Genomic DNA, 23,140 nt, shown 5'->3' with positions numbered 1-23,140 from the left:
ACTAAACATGAGTTCCATCTACAGCAACAGCAAAGGAGGTGCGAGCTTCTCATCAGAGCTTCCATCAGTTCTCCAGAATCTCTTTGCACATCTCCAAGGGTAAAACCAGCCATGAAGCCACTGTGAAGGCTCATCACCTCCCATGACATTCAGCCAGACCAGGTTTAGCAAATGGCACTCAGGATCCCCGAGCTGGATTGCCCCTCTTCTATTTCCCTGCACAGTTCAAAGTGTTGGTATTACTTTACCTTAAAGATTACCTCTCTGACTCGGCAGTACTGACAGCACCAATCTGTCTAACAGTTCATGTTACCAGTTTTAAGACTGAAATCTTCAGCTCTGGCAGCAGCCGGTCTTCATTAATGACTGCATCCCCTGCAGAATCCCACTGAAGGGTGGGTAGTGGGGAAGGCACATTCTGCACCTACCTAGTGGTATCTTAATGAAAAGTTCAGAAATACTACAAATTCTTGGTCAGAGTCACTACAATCTTTCCTCCTCCATCTATACTTTATATTGATACTTCATTAATATAAAGTATACTCCGAATCGCATACGCACAAGGAAATACCCAGTATCTACATACGAAAGCTGCATCACTCATAGACACCTATTTAGACATATGGTACAAACATTCTAGGCACAGAGGCGTTTATTTACATGTAACATATCTCATCACTGTGTAAATGATCTCTCTCAAAAAATTCCTGTTACCATTCCAAGTGTGGAAAAAATTCTTATGACATTGTACATCTGGAAACAATATTACATTCCTGATGCACTTTCCCTTACAACTCTCTAGTCACAGCACCATGTTATTTTAACTTTTCAGAAGAATAACTACTAGGAGGATTTTAAAAATTATTAGCATTATTATTATTTTCCAGCTGGGTGGAAGAAAAGATGTCAGGCCTCATCCTGCTGTCTTCACTTGGATGGGGTTCCCATTGATGTCAATAGGCGTTTGGGTCAAGTAATACAGGAGTAGATGCTATAATATGTGTTTGCTTCATAGTTGGATTAGGAATAAGATAAACAGAGAGGAAAATGCCAGCAGCTTCTCTCTGTGCAAAACTTCCATTGGATTCTTTAGGAAATCCTCTCTAATACCATGAGCCTGCTGAAAGCTGGGAGCTGATAGGAGCTCTGCATATGGCCTTCATTTTGGGAGTGGGACCTCCTGCCATTTTAGGGGCATTGGGTAGGAGATAACTCCTGGGCCACTGCCATTCCATCTCTGCTATTACAGACAACTGAACCATTTTCAGAGAGCAGTTATGATTTATGTGCGTGTTCCTGAAGTATGGGAGCTGAGTATCCCTCCCTATTCCACATAATGCTCCAGTCCTGCACCTGTACCAATTTCATTTCCATTCTGTTTAAAATCAGTTAAACCAGTACAGTGTATTCCAGACAAGATAGTAGAGTACACTGACACAAACATATCCTTCTTTCTACCTGCAGAGTTTACCTGAGATGCAGTAGGATCTCATTTATGGTTTGCTTTAATGGATGATACACAAGTTTGGCCACCCACGGTTGCAATGGCTATTTGGCCTTCAGATCTGAGCACATTAAGCTCCTTGAGTGGTTCAGTTGCAATCAGTCCCTCCCTTACACATACAGACTCTAAAATAACATCACCTCCAGCGAAGAAATCTGTCAGCAGTAGCTGGACTGATGGTAGATGTTGCTCTCATGTTGCAATCTATAGCTGGGAAATGATTCTCTCATAACGACATTAGTCCCCGTAGTATTCATCTCTCTAACAGAGATCTCTGTCCACATCCAGATCTGACTGTGGGGGTCCTTAGCACGTTCTTTCACCATCAGTCTGAAAGTGATTTTGATTTAGACCAGTTCTGTTTTCCTCCTGCCATCCCTTTCTGTTTCTTTATGGAGAACAGCATTCCTAAGTCTCAGCACTATCCGACTGCTCCGACCCGTTTTTATTCCTTCCCAAATGATACAAGATCCTTCTGTGCTTCATACTGAGCTGAGCTGGGTGAATTCTCAAACACAGCCAGCTTGGCTCAGGTGCCTGATGATGAACTGATCCAACCACTCTGAGGTCAGGAAGGAAATCTCCCCAGGGACATACCTTGTTATTTTTCCTTTCTCTTCCTCCCTAGAGTACCTAGAGGGGAATACTTGCCAGGAAACATTCCATGCCATGATTTCTGCAGAGAACAGAGGACAGTTGCTGACCTTCCTCTTGTCTGTTACTAAAAAATGATGTTGATTCAAAGATGACCATCATTAGCTGTTCTTTTACCTTGGTCCCATCCACAACCACAGCACTGTAGGATCTGTACAATCAGCATGAATGGAAGCAGCAGAATTCCCAATCAACAGGAGGCTGATGAACACATCAGGTCTCAGCTGAAGCATTTTAGCTGAAAGTGCCTCATCTTAATTCCACAGAATTATTGTCCCCATTACACACCGGTCGTTACCATTAAGTGTCATCGGGCTTCAATCGAGTTCTCCAGGAGAAGTCCTCATTAAGTGGAGGACCATCACCATTTCTTTTTTAATTCTGTTCCTGAGAGATCACTGTACTGAGAGTACAACAGTGACAGTAATGACAACACATATGAAAGCTCAGATTTGCAGATCAGTTGAATTCAAATGGCACTGTGCTTGAGCACGTAACTTAAACATTCCTTTTCTATTGTTTGTTTCATTTTCCACCTTTCCCTTTTGCTCAGAAATGTTTTAACTGATAAATAATCAATGTTTGCTTCAGCTGAATTGACAAAAATGTGTTCATGAATGCATGTGGGCAGCCAACAAGTAACCACGAAAATATCCATTAGCAATAGAAAGATTCCCCATCTCCACTGAAATAGCCTATGAGTCACAATAAAATTACATTATTACTTGGGGGGGGAAACGTTAAAATAATGATCACATGTCCTTTAATGTCTGAGGTGCAACACATTTCAGCAGCAGAAAAATATTAGGCGTGTAAGGTCTGTAAAAGTTGAGAGATTTTCATTTCATCTGCAAAGCTCTACTTAGTATCCAAGCAAATTTCAAGCTGTGAACGTGATCACAAAGCAGCTGGTGTTGCTCTCCAAACTAAAGAATTATTCTAAAAACAAACAAAAAACAAGAAACTAAAGAAAAATCTCAACCACAACTCTTCAGGCATCTGGAGCTGTATTACATTTACAATGCAGCGTTAATGTAACCTTTCCGCCCTTTTTTCTCCCCACCCCCAATTCAGTTTAGTTTACTTATGGGTTTGTTTTTTTTTTTAAAGTGGGTGTGATATAAATGAAATCTAACATTTAATTTAGTTTAATAAACCGTAACTATGCTACAAGAGAGCTAAATCTCATACCTAGAAATACAGACTCTGAGGCCAGGATCTGGATCTCAGCTCCTTGGAACCAAACCGAGCAGCTTCACACCCATCTCTAATCAAAAGCATTGACTTGACACTCTTCCAGACATGAGTAACCATTCTTCCTTGCTTGGAGAACTCAATAAGATGTGTTGTACTGCACCATTTCCATGTCTCTTATTTATATTTCTGTCTCAACAACAAAGCCTGAGCTTTGGGTTTTCATTCCATCTCCATTAAAAAGCAGAAATGTTTTGATGAGACCCTTTCAGTTCCAGATTTCAGTAGCAATGGGAACTTGGAGACTGGGATTCTGAGTTTTTTAAAATAATAAAATCAGTAAAGCAGCCAACTGTACTGGGCTTTTTGACCTCGCTTCCACTCTGATCGTACATTCCTGGACAAACATCCATCCTTTCAAACTCAAGAAGCAATCCTGCCCATTCATTACACTCCCTGATACAAGACTTAAAAACTAAAATGAAAACAACCATGCTCACAGTGCACAAATATATACTGCTAATACTTGGAACAAGGCTTCTTTTTCCACTTAAGACTTCAAGGGTAACAGACAGACCACATACAGCAAGAATTGGGGTAAAAAAGTGTTTGCCTAAATTAAAAACAATAACGATAAAATGGAGGAGGATCCTGAAGACACAGTAGACCACTCAAGAGAGCTCTTTTTTACATCACAACCATGGAAGTTATGCTTCTACCCTTAGAAGCAACCCAGCAGACTGAAAACAAGCTCTCTCTACAGTCCGTCCTGGCTAATTTCCATCGGAACACTGAACTTTTTTACTCCCAATGCATACAATTTTAGCAATGCAACTACCTTATTGTTTTTGTAGCTTTATTCATACATTCTGAGCTCCATAGCCCAGAATCGAGCTCATCAACCAACACTTCCCATGCTGAAGGCGCCTGAACAAAGATTCTGCTTTCCCCCAAAACCTCGAGCATTTGACAGTGTGTTTCAATGGGCTCGTTCTCGTAACACCAAGACAAAGTCTTGTGAACATTCTGAGTTTCATAAGACAGATGAATGCAGAGGCTTTGCCTAATCGTGATTAACGTTGAGGTTTGAGGTTAAATCTCACAACAAAACTGGAAAGGATATGAATCCACATTGACTGCAAGTGCAAGAAGAGTTTAAGCAATCCCTGTAAAATAGAACCAGAGTTTTACTTGGCTCATTTCTTCAGGCTTGGCTGTTGTAAGGCAGAAAATCCAGATCAGGAGGAGTCTGCCCCAGCTCACTTTCGTCTCCAGTAAGCTGCTGATTTTGGTACAAAGATCAAAAGCAAGCCAATACTTCCTCATGTACAAGAGGAATGCCAGGTGGATGGGCTGAAGACATTCCACTGGCAACATGTGCATGCTGTAAAGCTCGTTTTAGTTTCACTTTTCAGTGTCCCACTGAAAATGTGAAGCTGTTTAGATTCTTAATAAAATACCTATATTGGCCGTGGAGGTGTGGAGGTCAAACAAAGAGTAAAGCTGAGAACAGAGAGAGATCTCCACCAATAATAAAAAAGAATCTAAAATCCTCATGCAATTCATCATTCACCTGCAATCTACTATTTTAGCTTCAATCACAATGTAGTGTTAGGTTTTTTTGCTCTTGTAATTCTATTATTGGTATTATGGCAATGTCCAGAATACCCCATTTGCTAACCAGGGTGCCCTTGTGCATGATTTCCTACAAACCCATAACCAAATGAAGAGCCTCTGGATCCATGCTTCATTACCCTCCACCCTCAGCCATCCTAACCATTCCTAAGATCGATTTGCACGCTCTCATTGGAGTTTTCCTCTACTCTCACTCTTTTGGCATTCATGGAAGATGATAATGGCATTTTTTTCTTGATGGAAATTACTGACTGAAATAAAAATCAGTACAAATTTGCTAAGAACAGCCACTTCTATTATTATTTCACTTTTTTATGTCTTACCATCTCCAAAAAACACAAGGAGAAGCTACAGCCTCATCAAACCACTGGTGCCAAAAAACCAAAGTTGGGTTGGATTATTACTTTTTATTTATCCCCATTGAAAACCAAAAAATAACCATTTTTGTATCTTTAGCCAACACTCCTCTGAAATTTTTGGAGCTTTCAGAGTGGATTTTTGTTTTCATCTACCCTTTTTTCTTTTTCTTTGAGAAAAACATCCCTCTGGCGAAACTGTATTCCCAGTAAAAATATAAGCCAAAATGCATCATTTAGTGGAAAGTTTGACACGGGGCTGTAAATTCCTGTGGAGTTTTTACTTTGTTTCTAAATGAGGAAACTGAGGCAACAGCCCAACAACCCACCATGAGCTGGCAGACCTCAGGATGTCACTGCCCTCTACAGACCTGATGGGTCTACAGAAAAGCCATGCATCCCCCTACAGCTAAAACCCTCTTTGTGACATGGATGGCTTGCAGTGAGGGCATGATAACAATGGCAACAAGTAGAAAAACCATTCTACCCTTTTACAGGTAGAATACTAAACTGTTAGACACGGCTGCTTAAAGATTAAAGTGTGGAAGAAGAGGGACTGCGTCAGCCTTTCCCTTCTTTGCTTCTAACCTGACACACTTCACCTCCTTCTGTGTTTTTACTAGCTGGTGTTCACAATACATCAGCGACAGCTATGATGAAACCAGTGGCAGTTTTTACTGCAAAGCAGCTGGGTCATTGTCCCCTGGGTCTTGTTGCTTTCCTGCGTGAGATCTTAAAGTGACCATCACTATTTGGGCTATTTTTAAGAAGCTGAAAGGAGAGCATGAAAGAGTTAAAAGGCAAAAGAGATGGGAAGAGAGAGTGAAGGGAAATGGGGAGATGCTTCTGTACCACGTACAGAGCTACTTTGAAAGATTCTGAGGCATCTAAGTATCACAAACACGATCCCTGCTGTGGGCAGCTGTATGTGCGAGTGCTTTGCCCGAGGGTGTCAAATCAAATATCCACTGCTGGTTGGTACAGTACATCACTTCCCCTTGGGGATTCGGAGTGGGAAAAGAGAGAGGGGAGGGGGAAAAAAAAAAGGTTTAACCACAACAAATGGAGAAAAACTTCAACAATATCTGATATGGCTTATCACAGACGGTCATCATATTTATTACGAGCAATGTAGGGGAGAGAAGAAAAAGAGAATGAAAGAGACAGCTTAATGCTGAGCCTTACCTGGAACCGCCTCATATCTCGGGGGTTTCCTGCTGTTTTCAAACAATTCTGATTGCACTTGAGAAAAAACTTTAAGAAGAATCTGTAAAGGTAAAGAATTGTGTCACTGTTATTCACCATAACAAAACGCATTGCCATGTTCTGCCTGCAAGTGATTTACATGGAGGTATATCAGCTATCCAGGACTGGGAGAACTCAGAAAAAAAATACCAACCCACACAGCCACACAAGCAAAGAAAACACACCAAAATTTAGAAAAATCAGGTGAAATGCACTCAGTGTGACTGTAATCAGCTCCAAGATGGGCTGTTAGTTGATATAAGTCAATGTAACTACTTTGATTTATGCCTGTTTCTCCACTGCATGTTTGACCACGCGATCCAAGTCTGTTCCTTTATCTCTCGGTGCATACAAGGGCTTTCTTTCGCTGTCGGAATGGATTTTCCATGAAACAATATCGAAGGATAATGTTATTGTGATAACTACAAAAACCAACAGGGCAACACTGAGGCTGATAAGCCTTGAAACAACTTAGAACATATAAAAAAACATGGAGACAAACAGAGCTCCCAGAAGAAGCTGATGAGATTTCATCTGATGATGTTTTTTGCTGTTAAGATTTCGGTAACTAAAGCAAAAAACAAAAAAAGCCCAGATTGGAAACTTACACCGATTTTGAGGGAGGATAACAAAAAGACAAATGGAAGTAATAGGTGACAGCTCATGCTGTCCAAGCAGATAAACCCATTAACATCATACAAAGTGTCCGTGCCAATTATTTTTGCCCTGTCACATATATCTATCTTCACACATTATTCTCCCATCGAGTTCAGCTTGTTGTGTGCGTAAGTTGAACCTTCAGGATGCTGACGGGCTCACCCAGCATCATGCTTTATAACACACAGATCTCACACTTCAGCAACATTAGGAGGCATTTATCAAATCTGGGTGCTCCGCAATGCTTTTCATTGGGACCCATCCCTTTATTATCTGTTTCATCCAACTATATTTGTGAATTTCCAAGGTGAAGAAGCCAACCCTACAGGAAAGATCAACACTGAGGCAAAAAAGGCAAAAAAAACCTCACAGGTTCTTCACTCTATTGTAAGTGAAAATATTTTGTGACTCCTTTCTGTGTTTCCATTTGTAGGACAAAATGAGTTTAACAGCAACAATTAAAAAGAAAAATAAACAGAGATTTTATGATAGATTTGGAAGGGAAAAGATACAGATATGAGGGGGAAAAAAGGAAAAGAAGATACAGTTGAAGAATTGGTTCGGAATACAAAGAACAACTTATTTATTTATTTCTCTTACTGAGTGCTTTCCTTAAAAGAAAAAAATCAGCTTTTGCAGTAAGTTAAAGTCCCAGGTGAGCCAGGCCTATTTCCCTTTCTGTTACTATGACAACCATTTTTTACCGCAGTCCCTAAGTCCCTTCAGAACTCACACATTCATGCCTTGAATTAGAACTTTAAAGGAGAAAGATGTATATTTCCTAGGGTTTACCAACAACAACTGCCAAAATAGTCTTCATGCAACATGCACACACACAAAAAAAGCAGAAATTCACTTCTTATTATTGCTACTTCTTTGCATCACTTATGGTGTGGTATTTCTCTTCCATCTGCCCCAAATACAAAGAAATACTGAAGGATCTGATCCATTTAAATATGGCTTGAACAAACAAAACCCTTTGCAGACCTCCCTACAACCAAACCCATGAAAACGACCCAGGGAATGTCACATACAATGACTGTCACAAAATACATCCTTCTAGCGAGCATTTGTTTGCCTTAAATCTGTCACAAACACTTTAAACATACCTAAAATGTTTATTTGCTGTGTGAGTGCACTTTGCAGATCAGTATTTTTGTCTCCACTATCCTTTCTTGGTTACAACTTACCAGTTCTGAGTGCATGGGCTGCAATGGGAGTCCAACATCCTCACTCATCCCATTGGGATCCAGGTGTTGGGAGCCCAATATCCCAACTGAATTGAGATCCAGATGTGGGGAGCCCAGTGTCTCCACTGATCCCATTGGACTCCAGATGTCAGGAGCCCAGCATTTCCCCACATCCCATTTGGCTCTAGGTGTTGGGAGCCCAGCTTCTCCCACCAACCCATCAGGATCCAGGTGTTGGGAACCCAACTTTTCCATTGGGTCCAGGCTCCCTCGGGCAGTTCTTGGGATCCCAGCCCTGGTCATTCACACTCTGAGCTGAAGTCAAACAGATCTTCATGCCTGGGAGCGCACTGCATGTATTCTATACAATAAGTTGTATCGACTCCTCACGCTAAAACTGTGACCTCTTTTATCTAAATGATCAGTAAGCAAGATTTTATCTGTAAGAACGTTTTCAGAATGAACAATATTATGCATACCAGCATGCTCAGACATTCACAGGAGAATTCCAGCCAGAAACGTTGCTCACAAACACTCCTTGTTATCCTGCCCTCTTCTTACAGATATCAAAAAATATTTGCAGATACATAAACTGCTTGTGTTGCTGAGATCTGGCTGTGCAGGGAGAAACTATAGAACGCCGCCAAACTGTGTAATGAAACCAAGGCAAGCAACTTCTGCATGGAACTCAGTGAGCCAATGGATAGCTGCTTGCTTGGGAGAAAAAATGCTAACAAAAACCCACAAGATTCACGGCTTGTCGTTGCTTTCAAGGAAAAATAAAAGATCAAATTAATCAGGGAAGTGTTTCGTTCCCTTTGTAATTTTATTTTTATATTTTTTCCCAATTCTTGTATACCTTTCTGATCAGAGAAACAAGGCAAACTAAGGGACAAAGATCAGAGCACAAAGGAGTCCAACAGAGCTCGCTGTGTCAGTGGAAGAGCTGAGGTCCCACAGCATCATGTGCTGCACCAAACCCTACAGCACAGGCAAAAGAGGTAAAGATTCTATAATAATCTGCGTTTAACAGCACTTGGGACTGAACTCTGTAACATCACGTGACAATTAATGAAATTCATATTTTCTGTTAAATATCTCTAGAATATTTGGGTGTGGATGCCCAGCCAGCGTAAATCAGAGGCATATGTTGAAATTAACGTCAATTAGATCTGCACTGATTCATCCTACTGGGTGTATTGACCATTAAAACTATGTAGAAAACAGAAACCTCCTTCTCTGGCTGCCTCCTTGGAGGAGCGAAGCATCTCAGCCCTCCCCAGTAGTTGGGAACAAATATTCAGCACCAGAGCACTCAGCCAAGATTTGTAACCAGGATCAATTTCTGCATGCAGCAAATGCAACATGTCTGGTTTAGTGGAGCTGTTGAGCACTTTAAGCTGCTGAAAATTGTGCACCTCTAAAGTACAAGGTGGGCATCAATAATCCCTCACCTCACTTCTCAAAGTGCTGCCTCAGCTTGGAGGTCGCAGCATTGGAGCAGCATCCATCCATTGTCATGCCACAGTTTCTTTAGCATATCACCGGATGTGCTGTATTTCTATTGCTCCTTTCAGAGTTTTTCCAGTCAAATTTTTAGCTGCAGCTGGGCACTCACATCAAGTATTTGGTAAGTCGTTAGATATACATATATATTTTAAGTGGTTGCATCTGGGAAAGGTATTAATATTTATTGCAGCAATAGTATAAAAATGACTTGGGGGGAGCAAAGAGAAGGGAAGGTTTAGCACTAAATGAAGCTGATTTAGGGGTAACAGGAGAATTGCAGAGAGGCTGCATTAATTTTTGTAGCCAGTTTTTGGCATGGACCTACACATACATCAAAAAATAAAAATAGTTTTTAAGAAGTTAAACAACTGCTGATTTTCATGCTCCTCAGCTGACCTTCATTCCTTCCAAAGGACAGAACCAGCTATGGGTTTAGCAGATTGCAGCCAAACAGAGGGAACATGGCATGGTCCTCCCATATATCAACACTGAAGGGCAATGAGGGAAAAGTTGAACACTTTTAAATAACCACCACAAAGAACCTCTGGCATCTCTATAGAAAGCCTGATTAGCTTCATGTGTAGATGTAAAATTAATTAAGACATGCTACAGACATTCACTTCAGTATGGGCCAGCCTTCCATCTACAGACTGATGCACTTGTCTCTGAAACACCACCTTAAAAATATTCCCTCTTCTAGGATTTCAAGGGAGCTATTTTAAAAGTTTCTGCTCCTCCTATTGGGAGTTACCACCATGCTGGGGAGTCTGGCTGATGAATCATTTAAGTGCCCCTTCTTCACTTCAGTGCAGAGACAGCTGTGTTATCTCCACAGTGCTGCAGGCCAACCTGCCCAACTGTAAAAGAAAGCGGAGTGGGAGTGCACAGACATCTCATAATGCTCAGAGTGGTGGGACAAATTCCCCTGCCAATGGAGAGAGAGAAAGGGTGAGAGCAAAGCAGTTGAAGTCTTGCATCTATCAAGCTATTCCCAATGCGATGCTGGCCCATACTGTCACTTTGTGTCCATATACCTACGTAAGGTTCTGAAACAAAGGCAACTTTAGGATGTGTAATTTGCCCCAGGGAAGTGCTTTAGCAAGGAGGTTGGATTGGATGACCTCCGAAGATCCCTTCCAACCCTCATGGTTCTGTGATTCTACATTGCTGGAACTCCACCTTTAAGGACATATATCCTCCATCTCAGCTGATTGAGAAGAACCTTAATCAAATCCTGTTGGAGTCAGAATAATGTTCCTCGTGACTTCAACATGAGTAGGCAGAGGCCCTAAAGAGCACTCCCATGTGCAAGAGAAAGCATAGGTATCTTTTAAAAAGAAAAATCCATTACTGTTTTTCAAGACCCTGCCACAGGACCTGGGACTGATTAGTTTCCCCACATGGAGACACAGCACTAGATAATGTGCCTTGTGCTTCTGCAGCATCATTCTGAGGGACTTCAGCTTCAATTAACTCATCAAGGCCCTTTGCAGCAGGTGGTGTCACTAACCACTGTACAGCAAGGAAGTTGGGATCTGGGAACTGGAAGGGAATTGCTCATCGCAGGCCTGCGGCTGGGATGTGGTCTCTTGATTCCTCCTTCTACATCTTAACTAAGCTTCCTATCCACCTCATGTGCTTTCTTAAAGTACACGTATAGAATCAAGAGATACAACTTTGTTGTAATCTCATGAGCAGCCTCTGGAGACGAGAAAAAACATCCCTTGTAAAGCAAACGCTGGTAGTCCTGTCTTGTTTGGGTTGCTGTAGAAGTTGGATTCACGACCCCAGCAATTCTATGGCACCAGAATATGCTTTTCATCAGCATGACTTATCAGCAAATCTATGACGCTACAACCTAATGAGAACAGGAAGATATTGCAGCAATCTGATGAAGTAACTGAAGTGCTTCCAAGAAGTCACAAAGTGAACTAAGATGAAAAACTGGAAGTTGTTATAAGAATATCTTTCCTCCAGTTGGACAGAACCAAGAGTGACCATGATGAACCACAAAACCTTTATTACATTGAGGGCCTGCTTCCAGCTGCACCAACACAAGTCAATTCTGAGATCAGGGTCTCCCATCGTCTCCTGGACTCATTCATGTGTGTCTTGGCACTGTGAACTCTGAGATAAGTGTGACAAAGAACCATACCCATGCCACAGTGCAACAGAGCAGAAGGCTTCACTTGGAAACTCTTCCTTCCAAAGGGACCAGATCAGATTTTGCACATTCGTTTGAAGGTTCATATTTAAAATCTATTAATTGCATTTATCTGAATTCATCATTTTGACTTTAATGACTATCACGGTAGAAGACTTCTTTATAATCTGAATATTTATCTCTGGAGTCATTCTGCTCTATTATGTCAGGGTATATTATTAGAGACCTGATGAGAAAATTTCCTACTCTTTTCAACAGTTATAGTCAATGTGGGATCAGGCACTGCACAAAGGCATTCTAAATGAACATACACCATATAATGTCTGAGAAATGACTGAGGTTATTACAATAATCCAGAGTATTTATATGATACTCCACAAACAGCAGCTAATTAATCTTCACAAAACTCCTGTGCATAAAGTGTGAACGCAGTTTAACAAATATGAAAGCCAACATATGTAGGTCAGAAGACTTTTCTGAGTTTGTCAGGGATTTGCTGTGAGAGAAGAGAGTAGAATTCAGACTATATCAGGTCCCCAGCCTGGGCCAGGAGAGCTGGCTGCTCATTTGGCACTCATTTTTCAGTAGAGCAGTAGTATCAAAAACACACACAAATATTATTCCTTCCACTCCTGCTCCAACAATTAAAAAGGACAAACACTTTCCTACCCTCCTGCCTTCATCCAAAGTAATTTATCCAGTTCTGAAAGCACCAGACTGGTTAGGCTTTTCTCCAGTGTATGCAAGAGCTCCTCAGCTGTGCATGAGATGAATGCTGAACCACCAAAGGAACTTTGCAGAGTAGGATCTCATGCTCTCACTTGCTTCTAATGAACACCATGTTCCCAAATCACTTGTGTGGTTTATTTTTTAGACTAATGCCTCAGTTATCAGGCTTACGTATTTCCTAACCTCTTTTTGCTCTTTTCTACCTAATCAGTCTCATATCCATTCTTCGTAACTTCTCTGCAACTGGGCTGGAAGAAGGTAGAGAATAAACACCATCAGTACATGCAAACCCTAAGAGAACTGAACTAAGCAATGACTTGAAGTCCCTTCCTCATAAATTTCTCTGATTCTTCCTTCTTTTCTGTTCTGCACTCAGCCCCTTACATTGCTATTACACCTTTCTCCTCGGCTCACCTCTCTGTCTGCCTCTCAGCTTCCAGGCATGGATCCCAACCCCTCTCTATGGGAACTTCTTCCTGTGCTCTGCATTCCTTTGGAACAGGAGCCTGCCAAGGTAAGGTCTGTTTCTGCAGAGGCTTGAAGAATGTAGCTCAGGAGTAACAGCACTGATGCTAGCAGAGCTGCAATAGCGAACATGAAGCTGGCTTCAAGATGTGAGGCTTTTGTATGTTCATATTTGTATTATTAATTCAAGGTGCTTTGGACCAAAATCTACAGGACTAAATATCCTTCACACTGACGGAAGTCTACATCAGAAGTTTTCTGTTTTGGCCCATCTTTATTATTAAGTCGGTATCTGATCAATCAATAACAGCACGCTCATTCCAAGATGCTTGCAATGCAAAGCATATGAGAGCATGCAGATCAGATAAGTGTAATAGAGAACAGGTGGAATTACTGTTCTTATTTTAAAAGGGAGAAAAATTCAGAAAGATGACTTTCGAATGCCTCGAGGCACCGTATTCCACAAATAAATCAGAAACAAAAAAGTTACTTATCAAAACAGCTCCATTTTGCAAATCTAATGGTCCAACATCAGGCAGGCATGAGAGCGGAACAAAATGATTATAAGGGAAGCCAACAGAGAAGCCCACCTTAAAATTACAGGGTGGCAGCACCCATCTTAAAACTGCTTCTAATTGTCATGCCAGGCAGTCCTAACCACACTTGGGTGAATAACACTCTGTGTGATGTATTAACCATAGATATGGGATTAAAGTGATCCATCTGAAGGACAGGATGCCATCAAGTGAGAGCAGTGTGCCCAGAGGCCATAGAGAAGACTACACTTGAACTCATGTCCTCTTCATAGTGCTGTGCCCAAACCACTGCACCATCACTCCAAAAATGTCCCATCTTTCTGCAGCACAGAACACGATACTTCTCACCACCCTCATCTAGTGGGTTTTTTCTTTGGAAGAGCTTAGTTTCCAACCTAATCATGTCTGAGCATAAGCTGCAATATGTCATCCAAACCCAGAACATGTCTGTAAACTCAATGTTTATACGCTGTACGTTTTCCACCTTCTGCACAATTTCCATCTCTGAAGCAGATTCTGCTCCCTCCGAACAGCAGCAGGCACACACATCCACAACTGCAATTCACGCTCATTTGGTAAATGCTCATTCTGTCTTGCAAAGTGATTCCAAGAGCTGGTGGAGAGTGCACTGCCGGTTATAGAGACAGTCATTTCTCGGCGCTGAATGCAGTTATTTGGCACGACCACATTTGCTAGAGTGAAAAAAAAATAATCTCCAAGGAGAACCTCCTTGTTTGTGTGCTCTGATGAAAACCTGACACCATTAATGAAAATAATAATTGAACTCCATGGGTTCGAATTGAAAATGAAACACAACACTAACGGCATGTTTGTAATTGCAATTATTCTCCAAAAAACCTTTGGAGGACTCCCTGCAACCTGAGCAGTTTCCCTTTTCCTTTGGGTTTCCCTTCTTCCCCTCGCACCAAAACTTTCCAGTAACTTACAAGACAATGGCTAAAAGCTGATTTATACCGTAAGATCCATATTATTCATGCCACTTGGCACACAACCAAATATCATAGCATAATGAAAAGTCAATAGGCAGGGAGGTAATAGAGCAGAGGACTGGGCTGGCGGGCTGTTGAAAGGGACGTTCTGATAATATTCCCTGGTTCATTACAGTGTCTACAGGCTCCAACTGTGCTACGCATGGCACAGTCACGTTGAGAAATTGTTGGGGGAGACAAGATGCACAAAGGACAGAAGGAAAGAAAGGCTTTTATGTTCATTTAACTGCTGAAGAAGTCAAGGCCCATGGAAGTTAAGGTGACTTACTCCATAGGTGGATTGAGCTGTTCTTTTAGCCAAGAACCACACAGCATTCCCACAGGCCCACAGTTGGGATTGCTATAGATCTACAAAAGTGCCAAGTTAACCCACGTCTAATTCTGCCAGTCATGGAATCAAAGAATCATTTGAGTTGGAAGGGACCATTAAAGGTCATCTGATCCAAATCCCCTGCAGTAAACAGGGAGAATGCTACAGACCCCAAAGCAGACAAATATGGGTATCAGGCGAGCACAAAGTTTGATCCCCACTTATTTTTCTCCATACCTGGTGAAACCTATGCCAACTTTACCTTCTGGTTCCCCTCTCCTCATTTCCCACTGCTCTCAGAACGCCTGTACCGAGCCATGCTAGGCTGAACAGTGAGCACCAATTACAACTCCAGCCTTTTTGCTGCTGATGGGTCTGCTGGTTTTTACTATTCCTGCCAGATGGTTGAGGCCAGCACATAAAAACTCTTTACCCTGCAGTTAATGTGGAACTTGATAACAACTTCCCTGTGACTCTGAGAGATCAGAAAGCCGCGCCGATGCAAACACTAGCGACGGAACCAAGGTTAGGCACCTATTTTACACCTGCCAGAGTGGATATTGCTCAGCTGAAAGCTCTCACTCATTGACTAGGTGGGGAGTATTGCCTGTCCCTAAACGGTTTTTGTATGGAATAAAAATGCATTCATTTGTTAAAGAGGCAAATTGACATCCGAGCAACTTGCCTCCATGCACATCCGTCTCCTGCCTTCTCCAAGGGTTGCTCAGCCAGCAGGTTTGCACCCGTTGTGCTTCTGGGTCTACTCACAGATGACCTTGAGCCTGAACATTGGTGTAACATTATATTCCTGTGACAGATTTATAGATTGGCAGATAGGGGTGCATTCAGAGCATTCCTTCCCTAAGACAGGACAGCATCCAATGTTTGTTAGCATCATTAAACTAAAACTGACTTTTCACCTGCTCCCATACCATATGCAGCTGCAAATTTTTAAATTAAACTATGAAGCCATGCATAAATTTACATATATTACAGACTAGCCTCTCCATTTAACATGCAAATGTACTCCAATGTTTCAGAACACCTTCTGTCGCTAATTAATTTGCTGAATTATAATTAGACTAATCCTGCATAATTAATAAGCACAGATTTTTTTTTAATTTCTAAGCAGCTTGATGAGATCATTCACTTCCTTCTATAAACTGCTAAGTAACTGTTAAAAAAAATCTGGAAAGAACATATGTGAAAAGGTATGTTTGTTGTCGCATACAAATTCAAACTAGCGGGCAAGCTTGAAGAAAGTCAAGATTAATATAGGGACATGGCTGGAGCAAAGGGATCGGCAACGCTTTATTTCCAGGGGCAAAGACCACGACTTTCCTGGTCTGTTTTATTCCTTCTGCTTTGCCCATCGGATCTTCCAAGATCATAGAGCGAGACAGAGAAGGATTACAGAGCTGTGTGCAGTGTTAGGAGATGTTATGATATTAACACACCGTTGTATATCAAAACACTCTCCTTGTACATGCTGTTTGTGGATAATCTCCTTTGATGGTATTTGGAATTGTTTTCATTTCAGCTGCCAAAACCAACGGAGATCATTCTAGCGAAACAATTAAGTGCTATTAGCACTGGATTCATTCTGTAATGATTAAAATGAAGGGTCGCGCTTTAATGTTGAAGAGCTTGGATTCAGAGAAATATGCGTGCCAATATGGTTTGTAAAATGCCTCGTGTTACACCCCCTGTACAGAGGGGCCACTCTTAATGCACAAAGCCGTGTTCCACATTCAGCAGACGGGTCCTGAGACTTCACCCGGCCACACAAGCATGCAGATAAGAGGAAGGAGCATCCCAAAATATCACGGGATATTTAGCAAATGAGAATGCAAACAGTACTACGTGGGTGTTATACGCACACACATGCATTGTTTGCAATCCTATTTGATAACTGTTGTATTTATTTGTCTACTTTTGGATACATCCTTCAGCTCCATTACCAGCATTGTTAATTAGACTCCATTCAATCCTTCTCCAAAGCAGCACACACCAACGTCACCGCGTGAAGGTTGTCACACAAAATCCAAAGCACGGCAAAATGATTTCTACACTACTGAGCTACTTTACAGCCTGCAAAGGTCTGCAGCGAACTATACAGGTGAAATACTTATCAGCCACTTCTGCCTGAAAACTCCTCCTTTTTTCTATTCTTAAAAATTGGACGAATGCCCTTTGTTCATATAAATATATCTTCTAAATTAATGAGGGTTCTGCATGCCATACATAAATAGAAAACCCAAAAGCTTACACAGGACAAGTTCCTGGCACTGGGTGCCAACCAAGCCGCTTTTTAGTATATGCTATTGGGCAGACAGAGGGAAATCTCTCCCTTTAAAAACAAACAAACAAGCAATTTTTGCCCAAGGAAGATTGGAAATGATCCTGCTGTCCTTTAGCTCAGTGTCGATCTTATCAGGAAAGATAAACACTTGCAAATGGCACGTGTTTAAAAAGGGCAAATTTAGGAGAAGAACCAGTATCTCGAAATTAAATACAGAACAATTGCAAACTTGGAATCCCAAGGAGTCCAGAAGCACAGCAATACTATGAGATGCATCTATCCTGGCAGATTACCATGGGAGTGAAGCACTCCAAACAGGGAATAGCTTCTGTGCTTTGTGTGCTTCGTTCATTCTGGACAACCCCAGTACATGTTGTTTTCCTAATGGCCACTGAATGTACCAGGCAAGAAGGGAAGCTAAAGATGAAGGCAATAAATAATATAAACAGAAAGCATTCTGTTTTCTGTCTCATTAGTCTCTATTTCTCATCTTCTCATATCCCAGCTCAGCAGAAAGGGACGATATAATGAGTTAAACAAAAATATAGACTGAAGGATTAGGTAGGTTGCTTTCTCCCTTATTTCTACCTGCACCTCATTTTAGACCGTGAATGAATTGGCCCAAAGATATCTGGGTCATAGAATAGACCCAGAAATAGAATTCATATCTCCAGAGTCACAAACATGAGCACGACACTAAAATTCTGGTTTTGTTTCAAGCTATTCCTGTTTTGCCAGAATAAGACATTTTGCATCCAATTCTAGTTCTTTGGCTGCAGATTTTGCCACAGCTGATGTTTACTCTGCATCACATGCTTTATGCAGTTCGTTATTATTTTAACTCAGGGTAAAAATGCTAGTTGGCAATGGCTGATCAATGCAGTGGTTTGATTTGAAGAAACACTCACCATTCCTGTGCCTTTCCAAGGACTAAAACATGAGGTTGAAGTGAAAAGAAATAAGGGAGAAGGGGAAATCCTTCATTCCCATCTCCACTGGGGTGATGCTCAATAGGTACCAATAGCAACAGGATTAGAGGGAAGTTGCAACAGGGATGATTCAGTTTGGACATTAAGAACAATTTCTTCTCCAACAGAGTGGTCAGGCACTGAAATGGGCTGCCAAGGGAAGTGATGGAGTCACCATCCATGGAGATGTTCAAGAAATGTTTAGGTGTGGTAGTAAGGGACATGGTTTAGAGGGGAATACTGGTGGTAGATGGTTTCATACAAAAGAAGCCACTCTAAGCCACTGCATAAAGCATCCAGAATGTCACTATTTAAAAGAAGCCTGGACTTCCATAACACATGCCACGATACCATACTTCTTTAGACTGAACACCCAGGCATCAAGATAAGGCAAGATTCAAACACTTGGCCAATTAGTTTGCTATAAACTCACAGCAGCAGCAAGTTATTTTGCCTCTGGCAAATACTTTATGCTACAGGAGAAATTGCTTCTCTTCACTCCATCCTTCTCTCTCACACAGACAACCCCAAGTTCGTGCAGCAATGTTAACAGGAGAGGAAAATTGCTTCCTGACCTTCCCAGTGATCAATTTACACCCTGAAGCATGAGATTGGTTTCATTTTAGTGTATATATGTAATACTTTTTTTCCCACATCGCTTTAGACAATGCAAAATCTGCTGCTCACTTGAATGGGTGCACATGTTTGGTTGTGTTTTGCAGGGCCTTCTTCATGATAGTTATCTGGTGACCAAGCTATTTCCAGAGTGCAGCCATAGGTGCCAGTGAATGTGACAGTGTTATTTCCCCTTGATCCATGTATATATTCATAAAGTTGCTATAGAGCTTTGTTTCCAGCTAAACAGCCTCAGAGGCTAAAGCAAAACACATTCCTGGGGCTTCTGTGAGAGATCCTGAGTGAATGTTCAGCAATTGCAGATCCTGACCTTCCACCTATGGAAGCTGAACAATGGCTGGGAAATGTACTGAAGGCAAAACCCAAACACCTTACCCCTGGGCCTCTCCCTAGGGCAGACAGAGCCCTGGTTTGGACTACATTCCCCTGAGAGGAATTGCAGAATGCTGACAGCCTGGATTCCCCACTCTCCATCCTAACCCCAGATTCCATTACACCTCTCCAGCTTAACACCATTTCCATCCAGTGCCACCAGCAGCCCCCTGTGCCTTGCCAAAGTGGTCATTCCGTTGCTGGGCTGTTTCTTTAAGCTCATCAGGGTAAGACCCCTGCAGTGCTGTGCTTTTGACTGGGCTAATGAGCCCATGGGAGGGCTCCAGATGTTGGCAGCTGTAGCAACTGAGAGCTGTATTCCTCCTTCCCTTCAAATTCCACCAGTCCCTGATCTGTGTGGATCATAGGGACAGATGGAACTCAATGTGTGCACAGGTAAAGGACTTTTCTGGAAGTAAATCCAGCCCACATTGTCTCTTGAAGACGTACAGCGCATTTCTATGCATACATGCAACACATTCCACATACTCCCAACTGCAGTCATACTCAAATGCATGCAGAGCGCAGGTTTTAAGCCCGCAGTTGGCTTACTGAATGGAAAATATTCATGTTTTGAGCCTCTGACTAACAGGGCATCGTTCCACATGCATCATCACAATGTGCTCTACTGAAAAAAATCCCTTGGCAGTCCCCAACTTCCAGACTTCCTGCCCTTGTCTCCGGTGCAATAAGAAGTTGATGCATGCAGTGAAGTCTGATTTTTTTCCCTCTCAAGTTCTACTGCAGTTGTAATTTCTGGAGAGAAGACTCAGAGCACATGCAATGTTCACCGAACGTTTTCTTCATTTATTTAATCCAGATGTTTGCATTTTAAATAATTGAAAAGCTGCTATGGCAAATAGACATCAAGGGAAGCTAATGGGAGTAGCACCGTCATTAGGAAGAACTTGTATGATGAGGCATTAGACTAAGGAGTCAGCCCTGCAATGTCAGGATGGGTTACAGGAACAGAAGAGAGCAGTTTGTTGGAAAGCATCAACCTTCAGTGTGGGACAATGATGACGCAGAGACTGCTGAGCAAGGCAGAACACAGACCTTCCATAGTGCTGAGAACCTGCAGCTTCACCCTTTGGTTGCCCTAATTTTCATCTCTGCCATTCAACTGCTCTGTATTCACTCCAACCTCTTAAAAACCAACATTGGGCACCATGAAATCAAGTCAGTGGCTGCTGAACTCTGTAGGATTTCTTACAGTTATTTCCAGTGGTTTAAATTCCTGCAGCCCTACCTCAGCTCTGTAACCTGACACAGAAGTTCAGAGTTACAATAATAATACGAACCAGGTAAAGACTTGTTGCTTGGAAGCAGCTACTGTCACAGTTATAAGAAACCATCAAACCAATGAGGCAGAAAGTCTGATCCCTGGCCAGGAGATCTTTACAAGATTAATCAGTTCCCCCAATAATAGATCTGCACCTTCTCTATTCCCCCCATCCCTTCAAAAAAATTAAATAAATCAGTCAACAGTTCAGATTAAATTCTACCCTTGCAGTAATTCACCAAACAACAACATCGTCTTTTGTTGCTTCATTAGACAGCCAGTCCAATTTGCAGGACTGTTTAGGAAAACATCCACTGTAACTCCAGAAGTAAGACACGATAAACCATTTCATCTATCCCACATAATTACTTTGTATTTATCTGTCAGGACATAAAACATGCAGGGAAAAGCAAGCAACTCTAACACACAACACAGTGCCACACAACGCTGCTCAGCTTTTAATATGATGAGTAAAGCTCATGCTCTCGGGCACCTGAGCAAAAAAAAGGGCAAACAAACAGTGCAGCTATTATTTTTGGCAATGCTTTTACCTTAGCTTTGAAAATGAGAAGAAAGACTTTGAAAACAATGAAATGAAATTGTTTTCCTAAAGGGCTTTTCCTCCACCGCGGCTCTGGATAACACTGCGGTGTGCCAGGCTGGCAAGAGGCGCTGGCTCTTGCGTAGGGACTTATGAACATTGGTCCTTCCGAATGGCAGGATTTGTTTTTACTAAGAGACTGTGCAAAAGCTTTAGAGAGGGATCAGGGCTCACTGCTCCAGTCATTAGAACAGAGCAAGAGGCTCTGACCCCTTCCTGAACCTCCAAGAATGCAACGATGAGGGGAAATTGTTCCAAAACCTGTCTTAGATCCAACAACAGTTTGGGTTTACAGATAAGTGTTCCCATCTCTGAGATTTGCAGCTCAGACACCTCAACCTCAAGCTGAAGTCACAAGTGGGAAGTGAAGTTGATCCTTCCCTGTTTATTAAGGTGTCTATAAAAGTGAATTACTGGATGATGATGGAGATGATGGGTGCATAAATATCCCGAGAATCGTCACTGAGCAGTTCAGCATGGGATGAAGTCACCAGCCTCACTCACTCCACCAATCTTCAGTTCTTTCTTACAGAGCTGAAGGACAACCTCTCCTTCCCTCTTCATATGCACTCCTATGGCTGCTCATTGACCAGCCCTTGCCAGCACTGCTCACCAGACACCAATCTTAGAGGAGGGGAAGACAAAACCCAGGCAAAAAGGACTTGGAATGAGACAGGTAACAGCAATGCATCCACAAAGACAGAGCTTCCCCCAAAAGGGAGAAGCTGTCTGAGCTGGAGAATCCTCCCGGCTGTACAACACCAATACAGACATGCAAGAGTGCATTTCTGTTTAGGGAGAGCTCAGCATACCTGCAACCTTGCAGCCGAGCCAGGGGACCCCATGCCAAGAGCCAGGAACATCTGCAGCACAGCCTAATTTTCTCCAGGTGCTGAGCATCAGCCTCTGCAGCGCCTGAAGTTTACAGCTCAGCATTCCAGACACTTTTCCCTGTATTTTCATGGCTGTTACCAGAAGAGCTCGTTTTATTACTCGGAGACACTGGATTTGTGTCTGCGTGCGTGTGTGTATGTACAGAGAGAGGCTTAGAGGGGTAAGGGGCATAAATCATTTCAAATTGCTACTGTAATAAATGTGGACGAAAGAATAAAATTTGTCACCAGACTAATATTACCATCAATGTTTTGTCTAGCTACATTCCTTCCAATTTAAAAACAGTTCAATAGCCTTTTTACCTTCAAGTAGCAGCACTTAATAAACAGTGATGGATGCTTTTTATTCCCTTTCCCCCCTTCCTCCTGTTCCAGGCTTCCCTATGTCTGTTACAAGGGGATTGTTTAGCTTGGGGGAGATGTAGATCCTCCATCCTTCTTGCATTGACATGCATCCCTCAAGGAATGACGACCATATTTAATTCATAACCCCCGTTGGCTACACAAACATACAACTTCCCATCAATTAGGCAACACAGAGACGCTGTTAAAAATCAATGAGCTTATTATTAAATATATTTTATTTTCGTGTAACAATAATAGTTATTGCCTCTCCATTGTCGGAGCTGTGCTATCGGCGGGTCAAGCCGCCCTCCAAAAAAGGACCAATTGCTTTTTGATCAGCCCGGGCGATAGCAGAGAGCATCACAGCAGCGCTGTCCTCACTGCATGGCTCCACACAGATGCTGAAGGGATAATAAAGGTGATAAGAAGTGACCAAACGGATGCTGCCTGGATAACACTGCCTGAATATACACCCCATTTCCATGGACTCACGGAACTACAACGCGCCAAACAGCCGTCACACACCAGAGCCATCGCAACGCGGATAGGCTCCTATTTGTGTTTTCACCGCGGCGTGTTTATT

General features: G+C 42.1%; 1 protein-coding gene across 4 annotated transcripts in view; it reads right to left on the bottom strand.

Moving 5' to 3' along the window:
• Window positions 1–23,140, bottom strand: part of EBF2 (EBF transcription factor 2) — a 124,897-nt gene that overhangs the window by 25,485 nt on the left and 76,272 nt on the right. For all 4 annotated transcript variants that reach the window (XM_015883035.2, XM_032448886.1, XM_015883033.2 and 1 more), the window contains exon 7: window positions 6,529–6,610. In XM_015883035.2, the coding sequence (XP_015738521.1) occupies window positions 6,529–6,610 (82 nt within the window). The remainder of the gene's footprint in view (window positions 1–6,528; window positions 6,611–23,140) is intronic.

Source organism: Coturnix japonica, chromosome 22 (genome assembly GCF_001577835.2).
Source record: "Coturnix japonica isolate 7356 chromosome 22, Coturnix japonica 2.1, whole genome shotgun sequence".
Classification (NCBI taxonomy): domain Eukaryota; kingdom Metazoa; phylum Chordata; class Aves; order Galliformes; family Phasianidae; genus Coturnix; species Coturnix japonica.
The sequence above is the reverse complement of the archived record's forward strand: the minus strand, read 5'-3'. Positions and strand labels throughout refer to the sequence as shown.